The 12,762-nt window shown below is 43.8% G+C and overlaps 1 protein-coding gene across 1 annotated transcript in view; it reads left to right on the top strand.

Annotated features, from left to right (window-relative positions):
* Window positions 1–2,275, top strand: part of LOC102494779 (arachidonate 12-lipoxygenase, 12S-type) — a 13,830-nt gene extending 11,555 nt beyond the window's left edge. Inside the window, exons 12-14 of the mRNA XM_006151850.3 lie at window positions 1,586–1,686; window positions 1,812–1,982; window positions 2,096–2,275. Of these exons, the coding sequence (XP_006151912.1) occupies window positions 1,586–1,686; window positions 1,812–1,982; window positions 2,096–2,275 (452 nt within the window). The remainder of the gene's footprint in view (window positions 1–1,585; window positions 1,687–1,811; window positions 1,983–2,095) is intronic.
* Window positions 2,276–12,762: the final 10,487 nt, after the last annotated feature.

Below are 12,762 nucleotides of genomic sequence, written 5' to 3'. Positions count from 1 at the left end.
TGCAATCCCTTCTCCTCCATTCTCCTCTTGGATTTTGGGCATGCACGTACATGCACCTGACATGACTTTAAGCCACCAGGCCCAGGACTTGAACTGGGACCCAGCAATGTAACCATTATGCCATCTGCTGGTTCCAATAATTTTTTAAAAATAGGTATTTGAATATTCTTCTTTGTGAAGTGCCAGTTGAAGTCTTTTACCCACTTCTTTTTTGGGTTGTCTACCTTCATCCTGTGATTTTTTTTTTTTTTGCCACTTTTTAAAAACAGGACTTTTAACCACACAGTCTCTCATGCCTCCTCACTCTCCAAACCCTACTATAAAATCATAGCTACTGGGACCAGCAGTTAGTGTAATGGCTATGGCACTGGACTCCCATGTAGTCGACCACAGTTCAAGGCCTGGACCTGGTGGCTTAAACTCCCGCTGGGCACGTGTGTGTGCATGCGTGCTCAAGATCCCTAGAGGAGAATGAAGGAGAAGGGATTGCAGCATGGCCATCCCCCCTGGGGGTTGATTTCTCGCTTTCTCTCTGTCTCTCTGGAGGGCGCACGCGCCCTATAGCAAAAACCTCTCCCCCCAAAAAAAAAAAAAATCATAGCTACCTTGTACGAAGGGGCTTTTCATGGTTTATCTCATGTATTAAGTAACAATTTTTATCCTCATTTTCAGAGGAAATGGTTGAGGCTCAGAGAGGCTGAGCAGTTGGTCCAAGGTGCTGCCACTGGTCAGAAGCAGAGCCAGGACTGGAACCGCCAGGTCCAGGACTCTAACTGTGGTCTACTTCATGGGAGTCCAGCCATGTAACCATCATGCCATCTGCTACTCACCAAATGACCATTTTTAAAATTATTTATTTTATTTATTAGTAGAATTCGTATTTTTTACATTTTCTGTAGGGCATGCCGTGGCTGTGCTGCTGACCGCTGCACACCTTGCTTCACGGTAATTGTCAGGCTGCGCCTGGTCCCATAGCTAAATTATCACCCACCCCCTCTGACTGTCCACACCCACTCTCCTTCTTCAATTCTATTCTTTTTTATTATTATTATTTCAGAGAGGTTTTTGCTATAGGGCATGTGTGCTCACCAGACAGACAGAGAGAGAGACAGAGAGACAGAAAGTGAGAAATCACCCCCCCACAGGGGATGGCCACACCGCAATCCCTTCTCCTCTGTTCTCCTCCCAGGATCTTGGGCATGCACACACACGTGCCCCGCGTGAGTTTTAAGCCACCAGGTCTGGGACGCGAACCGCAGTAGACTACATGGGAGTCCAGCGACATAGCCATTACGCTAACTGCTGGTCCCTTCAATTCTATTCTTATCACTAGCATACGATGTCATTTTACTTACTCTATTATCTTTCTTCCCAACTAGAATCTAAACAGAGAAAGCAGGGATTTTTGTCAGATTTGTGTGCCCCAACTCCTATAGAGTTCCCGGTACATAATACTAAACCTTTTCAATGAATGCATAAGCACTCACAAATTCTAGGGTATGGACATACCAAGATATCTGTATGTATTTTCTCGAGCTACAGCTTTTAAACTTCTTCTCTCTCTCTCTCTCTCTGTCTCTCTCAGGATTCCCTCTCTCTTTCCAGTCCCGGGCTCAACTCTGCCATTTCCTTACCATGTGCATCTTCACATGCACCGCCCAGCATGCAGCCATCAACCAGGGTCAGGTATGGACAGCTGAAAGCCTGGGGCCCTGAGGGCATATGTCTGGACTGAAAGACGCAAGGGGTGAGGTGGGAGCTAGCATCCTGAAGTCAGATTTCTGGCTAACCTCACATTCCCCTTCCTCTAGTTCGACTGGTATTCCTGGGTCCCTAATGGCCCATGCTCCATGCGAATGCCCCCACCCACTACCAAGGAAAGCGTGACAATGGACACAGTGATGAGGTCCCTGCCTGATGTCTGGAAGGCCTGTCTTCAAATGACTGCCTGCTGGCTCCTGAGCCGCCGGCAGCCAGACATGGTGAGACCTCCGAACCCTGGGGGCACCGGCTGGGGAAAAGACATCAGAGTGAGGGGCTGTATTCTGGGTCCCTCTGTCTTGGAACCAGGAGCTAATTCATCTTTCTACCTCAGGTGGTCCTAGGACATCACAAAGAAGAATATTTCTCAGGTCCTGAGCCCAAGGCTGTGCTAAGACAATTCCAGAAAGATCTGTACGACCTCGAAAGGGAAATTGGGGCCCGGAATGAGCAACTAGACCTTCCCTATGAATATCTGAAGCCCAGCTGCATAGAAAACAGTGTCACTATCTGAACCCCAATGTGTTCATGCTGTAAAGACTTTAGGCCATCAATACAAATAATACTACCTGCCTAAGTGTTGTTTTCTCGGGTCTCAGTTGTCATGGTTCTATTTTCTCCTCTGAGTTCCCTACCGAGGCTCTGTCCTTACTCCAGATACCATATGAGAGCAATCTATAAATTGGAACCACAATTCCTTAGCAAAAATCAACTTTCTACTCTTGTGGGGATTTTGTTGTTGTTGTTTGGGGTTTCTTAGAGAGAATTTTGCTACAGGACTTGTGCGCTTGCTGGAGACGCAGAGACAAAGAGACAGAAAGTGAGAAATCCTTTCTCCTCCATTCTTCTCTCAGGATTTTGAGCATGTATGCACACATTCCCGGCGTGAGTTTTAAGCTGCCATGTTTAAATTGCTGTCAACTATGTGGGATTCAGCGACGTAACCATTACAGCATCTTCTGGTCCCTCAACTTTCTACTCTTACAGCTTTCTTCTGACCCTGGAAATGTGCCTTCTTCATTTACTGGATCATCAGAAAAGTCATGATACATTTTTGCATAGAAAAATATGCCATGACTTTCCCAATGACCCAATATTATATAATGTGGGGAATTTTTTTATAGACTATGATACAGAGGTCTAATTCCCTTTTCCACCTATTGGGTGACTAGAAAAGTCATGATGCATCTTTACATAGAAAGACATGCCATGAATTTTCTAACAACCCAATAAATAATCAGTTACTCCAGCACTGTTAATTGAAAAACTCATCCTTCCCCACTAATCTATAGTGCTGATATAAATCAAGTAACTACATATGCATGAACTACTTGTGAACTGTCAATTCTACTTCACTCATCAATTTACCTTCCGCTGTACCACACTGACATGATTACTACTTTGAACCTCATACAGCCTGCTATTTGAGAGGACATACTCATTGCTCTGCTCTTTAGAGGTGCTTTGGCATTTCTGGACATACAAATATTAGAATTTGTGAAGTTCCACAAATAAAGCTTGTTATAATTGTAAATGGAATTGGATTGCATCTATATACAATTTTAATCTTAAGCCAGTTTGCATTTTTGAGAGATATCCAATGGGATCCTTTTGCTCTTTGTTTACATACTTTGTGTCTGTACTCATGAGTAAGACTGCCCATGGAGCATTGGTGGCCTACAGAGGGGTAATATCAAGAAATCATCTCAGGGCAGCAGGTAGTGTGGTAGTTAAAGTACTGGACTCCTATGTGCCAACTATAGTTCAAGTCCTGGACCCAGTGCCTTGAAAATCATGCTAGGCACATGGGTTTGCATGCCCAAAATCCCAATAAGAGAATGTAGGAGAAGGGACTGCAGTGTAGCCACCCCCCTGCGGGGTAATTTCTCCCTTTCCCTCTTACTGTCTCTGTTGCTCTCCAGTGAGTACACACACCTATGACAAAAACTTTTTAAAAATAAATTTAAAAAACTAAATCATATCAAAATTATTTGTTAAGATAATAGGGGGAAGTCATCAGGTGGCATAGTGGTTAAGGCGGTGGACTCCCACATAGCCAACCATAGTTTGAGTCCCAGACTGAGCAGTTTGAAACTCATGCCAGGCACAAGAGCATGCACACCTAAAGTCCTAAGAGGAGAATGGAAGAGAAGGGACTGTGGTGTGGCCATCCCCCCTGAGTGGTGATTTCTCACTTTCTCTTTCTCTGTCTCTCCAGTGAGCTCATGCACCCTATAGCAAAAATCTCTCTACCAAAAAAAAAAAAAAAAGACAATTGGGAAAAATATGATTCTGTCACTAGAGATGTATTTATCCCAAAGAAAATCTCTAGTAAATTAGAAATAAAGAACATCTTCTTTAATATGACAAAGAATATATATCATAATATACTGAAAATATTGTGTTAACCAAAACCATCGCACAAAATTAGGCCCCGAAGAAAGATCACCATTATCACCACCATTAGGCCATATTTTTTTTTTTTTGAGAAAATTTAGTTAGTTCCATAGAAAAGGAAAAGAGATATTTAAATTTAAGAAAACAAATAACAAAACAGTCATTATCTGAGAGGATAGTTATATTCCTATAAACTCCAAGAAATTCAAAAATTATTAGAACTAATGAGATAGGCTACTTTTATAGAAAAAGGATTATAAAATAGTTTTTCTACAGGACATACACATGCAAAGGAATGAAACTAGACCTCTATCTCTTACCATATTCAAAAATCACCTCAAAATGTTTCAAAGGTTTAAATATAAGACACAAAATTATGAAACTACTAGAAGAAAACAAAGGAGAAGGGCTTCATAACATTGGTTCAGGCAAACTGTTTTTTGGGGGGAGAGAATTTTGTTATAGGGTGCATACGCTCAGAAAGACAGACAGACAGATAGATAGAAAGTGAGAAATCACCCCCCAGAGGGGATGGCCACGCCGAAATCCCTTCTCCTCCATTCTCCTCCATTCTCTTCTCAGGATCTTGGGCACACACGCACACACGCCCAGTGTGAGTTTAAGCCACTGGGTCCAGGACTCGAACCACAATCAACTACATGGGAGTCCAGTGACATAGCCATTATGCCAACTGTTGGTCCCAAGGCAAACAGTTTTAAAATAAAATGTCAAGGTCACAGGTAATATCTTTTAAAATAAACAATATAATAGGATTATATCAACCTATAAAACTTCTGCATAGCAAAAGAAACAAGCAACATAGTGGAGACAAGTCATAGAATAGAATAAAACATTTGCACACAATACATCCAACAAGGGATTAATTAGAATATATAAGGAGCTCCAACAAATCAGAGGCAAGCAAGAAAACCTAATTAACCCAGTTTAAAAACTGGCAAGAGGCCTGAATAGTCAGTTCGCAAAAGAAGGCATACAAATGACCAACAAGCAATATGAAAAACTCGACATCACTAATCACCAGAGAAATGCAAATTAAAACACAATGAGATATCATCTCTCCCCAACTGGAATGGCTATCATCAAAAAGACAAATAACAATAACATATGCTGGCACGGATATGGAGAAAAGAGAACTCTTTTACACTGTTGGTGGGAATTTAAACTAATACAGTCATTAAGGTAAACAGTGTGGCAGTTCCTCAAAATACTGAAAATAGGGACCAGTAGAAGGCATAAAGTTTACATCATTGGACTCCCACATAGTCGACTGTGATTTGAGTCTCAAACTCGATGGCTTAAACCTCATACCGGGCACATGGGCGTGCATGCCCAAAGTCCCAAGAGAAGACTAGAAGGGAAGGGATTGCAGCATGGCCATACCCTCTGCAGGGGGATCGCTCACTTTCTGTCTCTCTGCCTCTCTCTGTGTCTCTGGCAAGTGCACACACCCTATAGCAAAAAAAAAAAAAAAAAAAAAATCCTGAAAATAGAGTGGCTTGATGGCTGATTAGAGAGACGCAAAGCTCATCTCTTCCACAAAGCAGGAACAAAATGATAAATAATTAAGCGCTCTCCAAACCAAGTGCCTGATGAAGAGCACCAGAATTTAGCAGGGAAATTAAAAAACAGAACTATCTTACATTGCACTAATACCACTACTGAGTATATACCCAAAGATTAGGAAATCAATATTTCAAAGAGATATCTGCACTTCCATGTTTATTGAAGCACTAGTCACAATAGCTGAGACAGAATCACGAAGTCCCCAGTGACTGGGGACTAGGTAAAGTGTGGTGCACATACATAACAGAGTACATTTCAGCCATCCAAAAGGCCATTGGAGACAAAATGGATGAAACTGTAAGAAATAATGCTAAGTAAAATAAGCAGTCTCTCAAAGACAGATACCATTATGTTCTCACTCATTAGTAGAAGTTAAAGATTGGATTGCACAAAAATAAGAATGTAATGGTAGTGGCCAGAGGCTGAAAAGGGGAGAGGGGTGAGGATGATGGGGAAAACTCGGTTAGCACATACAAGTGCACACGTGAACAAGTGGAATGGGTTATAGAACATCATAGCACAGTAGAGTAAAAAACACTGGTGATAATTCAATATATATTTAATTTTTTAAAAAAGAATTATTTAATTCTTAAATGTATTATTATTTTAACTTGCTAGAGGGCATATGTGCTCACCAGAGAGAGAGAGAGAGGAAAAGCGAGAAAGCAAGCCACGAGGTCCTGGACTTGAACGGCATTCGGTCATGTATGGACTCAGGAGTCAGACTATTTGACTCAAGTCTGATTATAGTGTATAGCCACCCAAAAAAAGTGTATAAAGAATAAATGCACTTCTTGGGGCTGGCACATGGTGTGGTGGTTAAGGTGTTGGACACCATATGGCCAATGGCAGTTTGAGTTCCAGTCCTGGTGGCTTGCTTTCTCACTTTCCCTTTCTCTCTCTTTCTCTGATTCTCTTTGGTGAGCACATGTGCCCAGTAGCAAAATTTAAAAATATGGGGCCAGCAGGTGGCATGGTGGTTAAAGGCGCTGGACTCCCACATGGCTGACCATGGTTCAAGTCCCACACCTGGTTGGTGGCTTACTTTCTCACTTTCTCTCTCTCTCTCTCTCTCTGGTTCAAAATTGGAAAATGATAGCAATAGTAAATAAAGTTAAAATAAAATAATTCTAAAATAAATAAATAATATAATAATGATGATGATGATGATCAATAAAATTCAATAAATAATTCTTTAATTAAGAAAAAAAAAGAATGTATTCACTTCCCTGAATCACAGATCGGGCTCCACTAAGTGTGTCTTAGCAAAGTGGCAGTGTACAAAATCAACACAGTTGTATTTCCACATTCTACATAATCCATTGGCTTTTCCTGGCCTCCAGCTCTCAGAAGCAGAGAGCCGGACTTCTCAGCCTCTGTAACTGGAACCCCTCATATTAAATGTATTCTGGAGTACTTTGACTACCACAGAGTGAGCTGGTTCTCAACAGATGACTCTGATGTTGTGGGCATTAGGAGAGATATGACCTTGGGGCCAGCAGGTGGTGTGGTGGTTAAGGGCGCTAGACTCCCACATTGCCGGCTGCGGTTCAAGTCCCTGAACTGGCAGCTTGCTTTCTCACTGCCCTCTGCCCCATTCTGTCCCTCTCTAGTCAAATTTCAATTCATTCATTCATTCATTCAAGTTCAATAAAATAATTCTTAAAAAAAAAAAGAAAGAAAGAAAAAAAGAAAAAGAAGAGATATGACCTTACTGACTTGATTCCCAACTGGGGACTTATTCTAAATCCTGTTTCATGAGTTCATTGAATTCTAATAGCAATGAAATACAACAAGGATTATTTTTATCACTTTATAGAGGAGGAAACTTGATATTTAAAGTGTGTTAATCAGCTTACTGTATCCTAACCCAGGTTTTCAAAATCTAAGCCTAAGGGACTTAGCGTAATGGCTATGTCACTGGACTCGCACATAGTCAACCACGGTTCGCGTCCCGGACCCGGGGGCTTAAACTCACGCCAGGCGCATGTGCGTGTGTGCCCAAGATCCCAAGAGGAGAATGGAGGAGAAGGGATTGCAATATGGCCATTCTCCCTGGGGGGGGTGACTTCTTGCTTTCTGTCTCTCTGTCTCTCTCTGTCTGTCTGGCAAGTACATGTGCCCTATAATGAAAAATCTCTCAAAAAAAAAAATCTAAGCCTAAAATCCTAGAAACAGTATTTCCAAATTGAGGTATGATTGACTAAGGATTTTCCTATCTCCTACCAGTTTCTCTTGGTTACACCAGTCCTTCCTCCAGATCAGCCTCTGATGACCGGACAGAGGACTTGCAAAGATCCATACTCAGGAAGGTCTGATATCCACCCTCCTTCTCCTCTCTGACTTCCATCCAAGCAGACAAATAGCACAGGGTAGAGCTGGCTTGCCCCGATTTGAGATGATCTTGAGAGAAGAAGGAAAGGGAAGCAATAGCAGCACAGGGGCTTTATGTATAGAGGCGATAAGAGTTTATTCCAAGGTAAAGTAAATCAGACTAAAGAATCATATAACCAACAAGTTGAGCTTTCATTACTTCAAATCTTATTATTTGTACCTGCTACGGTAAGCTAATCAGTGAGCTTTGCTCTCACTGTTGCAGTATGATGGAGGCACCACAAAGCATCCCTATCTGTTATGAGACAATGAGGATAATTGATAAATATGTGTGGTCTGGCTGCTCCACTCATGGGCCATTCACTTGTCTCAATCTCTCTTCTCCAGACTCTTTCCTCCCTGAAACACAACAATGAGGCCAGCTGACAACCTTACAATGAAGCCTAAGTGTTCACGGAAAAGGAAGTTCATGTGTGAAGAAAACATGTTGAAAGCTGAGGTGGGCTGAAAGCTAGGCCTCTCGTGGCAAACAATAATAAAGTTCGAGGCCAATGAAGGCCTGGGATGGATTTTTTTCTTTCTTTCTTTCTTTTTTTTTTTTTTTTTGAGAGGTTTTTGCTGTAGGGCGCGTGCATTCGCCAGACAGACAGAGAGACATAGAGACAGAAAGCAAGAAATCACCCCCCAGGGGGATGGTCACGCCGTAATCCCTTCTCCTCCATTCTCCTCTCGGGATCTTGGGCACGCACGCACACACGCCCGGCATGAGTTCTAAGCCACCGGGTCTGGAACATGAACAGCGGTCGACTACGTGGGAGTCCAGCGACATAGCCATTACGCTAACTGCTGGTTCCCAAGGGATGGATTTTGATGTAATGGGAAGGCAGAGAAAGGCAAAGAGACTTTGATTGTTTATATTTTTGCCATAGGAGAACACATTCACTTGTTGGAAAGAGACAAAGAGACAAAGAGAAAGGGAAAGCGAGAAATCATCCCCAGGGTGAATGGCCATGCTACAATTCCTTCTCCACCATTCTCCTCCCAGGATTTTGGGCAAGGACACACACCTACCTGGTGTGTTTTTTAAGCTGAACCATGGAGTCAGCCATGTGGGATCCAGTGCCTTAACCCCCACACCACCTGCTGGCCTAAGACTTTAATTTTTTTTTTAAAGATTCTTGCACATTCAATTTATTTATGCTTCATATGCATCTGAAGAAGAAAGCAGGAAAGGTACAGGTGAAAGATGAGGGGTAAAGGGAGATACAGGAGAAGATGGTGCAGATCAGTGAGTGGTTCTCAACCAAGGGTAATTTTGCTCCCCTCGAAAGAACATTTGGAAATGCCTAGAGATGTTTTTTGCTTGTCACAAGTGGAGATGTTCCCAGCATCTAGAATCCAGAAATGTTACTAAAACATCCTGCAGCAGACAGGACAGTCCCCCAACACACACAAAAGGAAATGATGTGGCCCAAAAGTGTATCAATGGTGTCAACATTGGGGACCAGCATGAGGCCTGGTGGTTAAGGTGCTGGATACTCCCACACAGGCAACCATGGTTCAAATCCTGAACCTGGTGGCTTGTTTTCTCACTTTCTCTCTGTCTCTCTCTGGTCAAATTTAAATAAATGAATGAATGAATAAATAAAATTAAATAAATTAAAAAAAAAATAGTGCCAACATTGAGAAATCCAACATACAGCAACATGGCACTCACATTTGTACCAGAATACAAATCCTTATACTGGAGCAATTGCTCGTTCCTGGGAAGCTCCCGCTGCGTGTTCCCTGCTATGGGCAGAATTAACGCCTCTTTTCAGAAGCCCCACCTGGAGAAAAAACATGGAGTCAGGACTAAGTGGGGCGGTGAGTTTCTTGAGATCTGGTTGGGGATCAGAGGCTTTCTCAGGCTCACTGGTCCCACCTCCTTCATTCCTCGAGCTCCTGCTCTCGTTTATCTCAGACAAGTTCTGGGGGTCTTAATGCACGGTCCAGACTGAGGAACCAGGACCTAAGAGTACTTGTCCTCCCGGGGCTCTCTATCAGCCCTCCATCTCGGTCCCATCTTCTTTCACTTCACTTTCATCTCTCTACTCCTTCCCTCTTACAGCATCCCCAACCCCTCCTTCCTCCAGCCCACCAAGTGCAGCATGCTCTTCCCCAGTGTGCTCACCAGTGGCCTCGGTAGGCAGATAATCCCGTCGCCCAGCACTCAGCGGAAGGCCGGGGAAATGGGTCTCACCTTGGGTCCCAGGGCCCTCTTCAGTGATCCTCTTGCAGAGCCAGGCACAATCCAACAGGCCTTCGTGCTTGCACAGTTTCACCAACAGGGGGCGCCCCAGGTGCAGCGAGACTCCGTCTCCTGCAGGACCAGACCGAGCTCCGAAGCTGGTGGTGCGGTTCTCAGAGACGGCAGCGGGGTCAGTGGGGCTTCAGAGAAGCTTGGCTCCACTTTCCACTAGTAGGACAGCGGAAGGTGGAGGTGAGAAGGAACAGCCGGCTGTGCGGGGCTCGGGCCTCCCTGCCCGGCGCTGTCGTGGGAACTGCCTCGCGCAGTCGGTGACTCGTCTTCCCTGCTCCTTCCGCCCAGGCAGGGAAATCCCACTCGCCCCTGCCGTTCCCTTGCTTTTCTTTTACCTTTTCCTTTTCCTATCAAGCACTCCACGTGCACCCGACCTCATCCCCTGGCCCCGCTTCCCCACCCCTCACCCCCCCTGCTTCTGGCCGCTGACACTTCGGCACCCGCAGCTCCTCTCGCTCATCGCCAGGGCTCCCCCGGGCAACCTCAGAATCCTGGGTCCCTGAATCTCACTCCGCCTCTGGCCGCGGTGGACGCTGACCTTTCCCCACGTCCCCTGCAGCTGCTTCCCAGGGTCCGCCCCCAGTGCTCGCCATCCTCCACTGCTGTGACGGGTCTCTGAGTCCCCGGTGCTGACGCGGATCGTGCCCTTGCCCATTTTACCCAGACCTGTAGAGACACCTGCCCACTTTGCCCAGACCTGGAGTGGGGAGTCAGCTATAAGAGGAACTGTGACCCAGTCCCCAGGACCACACTCAGGCTGGAGTCCACTTTAGGTGTCTGCCTCCCACCCACGAGTTCCTCCCCCACAGTACTGAAAGGTGGGAACTTTAAGAGGTGGTCAGGTCTTAACGGTGGAGTATGCAGGGATTAATATCTGAATCCAGGGTGTTAGTTACCCCCTAGGGTTGCCTCTTTTTCTTTTTTTCTCTCCTGTTCCTTTCAGTCTTCTGCCTCCACCATGGAATAAGGCCCTTGCCGGATCCCAGTCCAATGCTCTTGGACTTTCCAGACTCAAGAACCATGAATCCAATATGCCTCTATTCAACATTATTTCTAAATTACCCAGTGATATCCTGTTATAGTAATAGAAGATGTACTAAGGCAATATACAATAAAATTTTAAAATGTGGGGGCCCACAGGTGGCGTGGTGGTAAAGGGTGCTGGACTCCCACATAGTTGACCCAGGTTGGCAGCTGGCTTTCTCACTTTCCCTCTCTCTCTCTCTCTCTCTCTCTCTCTTGCTTTCTCACTCTGTCCCTCTCTAGTCAAATTAAAATAAATAAATGTATAAACATTAAATAAAATAATTATTTTAAAAAATTTAAATGTGATACATTGCATTTAAAAACCATATGATTTTGTAATAGATGCAGGATAACCATTGGACAAAATTCAACATCCTTTTATGATTAAAAAATAACTCAACAGGGACTAGCAGATGGCGTAATGGTTATGTTGCTAGAATCCTACATAGTGAATCATGGTTCGAGTCCCAGACCCAGTGGCTTAGAACTCATGCCAGGCACGTGTGCATGTGTGCCCAAAAGCCCAAGAGGCGATGGAGGAGAAGGAATTGTGGTGTGGCCATCCCTCCCCTAGGGTGATTTTTCACTTTCTGTCTCTCTGTCTCTCTCTGTCTCACTGGTGAGTGCATGCTCCCTATAGCAAAAATCTCTCTTAAAAAAAAAAAAAAAACTCAGGGACCAGTAGTTAGCATAATGGCTATGTCACTGGAATCCCATGTAGTCAACTGCAGTTTGAGTCCTGAACCCGGTGGCTTAAACTCACGTCGGGCGCATGTGTGTGCATGCCCAAGTTCCCAGGAGGAGAATAGAGGAGAAGGGATTGTGGTGTGGCCATCTCCCAGGGGGATGATTTCTCCCTTTCTATCTCTCTCTGCCTCTCTCTGTCTTTCTGGTGAGCGCACACACCCTATAGCAAAAACCTCTCAAAAAAAAAAAAAAAAACTAAAAGATATAAGAGGAATGTACCTCAACATAATAAAGGCCATATATGAGATGCCAATAGCCATTTACACTCAATGGTGAGAAGTTGAAATATTTTTCTCTAAGATCAGGGACAAAGAAAGGGGCCCACTCTCACCACTTCTGTTCCACATAGAATTTGAAATTCCAGCCGGAAAATTAGGTAAGAGGAAAAGATAAAAGGCATTCAAATGAGAAAGTAAAAAGTGCAATGGTTTGTAGATGTTATCATATATATAGAAAACCCTAAAGAAGCCAATTTTTAAAATGTTAAAACTAATAAATTCACATGCAGAAGAATAAAATTTGACCTTATCTCACACCATATACAAAAATCTACTCAAAATGCATTAAAGACTTAAAAGTAAGACCTAAAACTGTAAAACTACAAGATGAAA

Source organism: Tupaia chinensis, unplaced genomic scaffold (genome assembly GCF_000334495.1).
Source record: "Tupaia chinensis unplaced genomic scaffold, TupChi_1.0 Scaffold000330_1, whole genome shotgun sequence".
NCBI classification, from domain to species: domain Eukaryota; kingdom Metazoa; phylum Chordata; class Mammalia; order Scandentia; family Tupaiidae; genus Tupaia; species Tupaia belangeri.
This window is presented reverse-complemented; position numbering and strand designations above follow the sequence as displayed.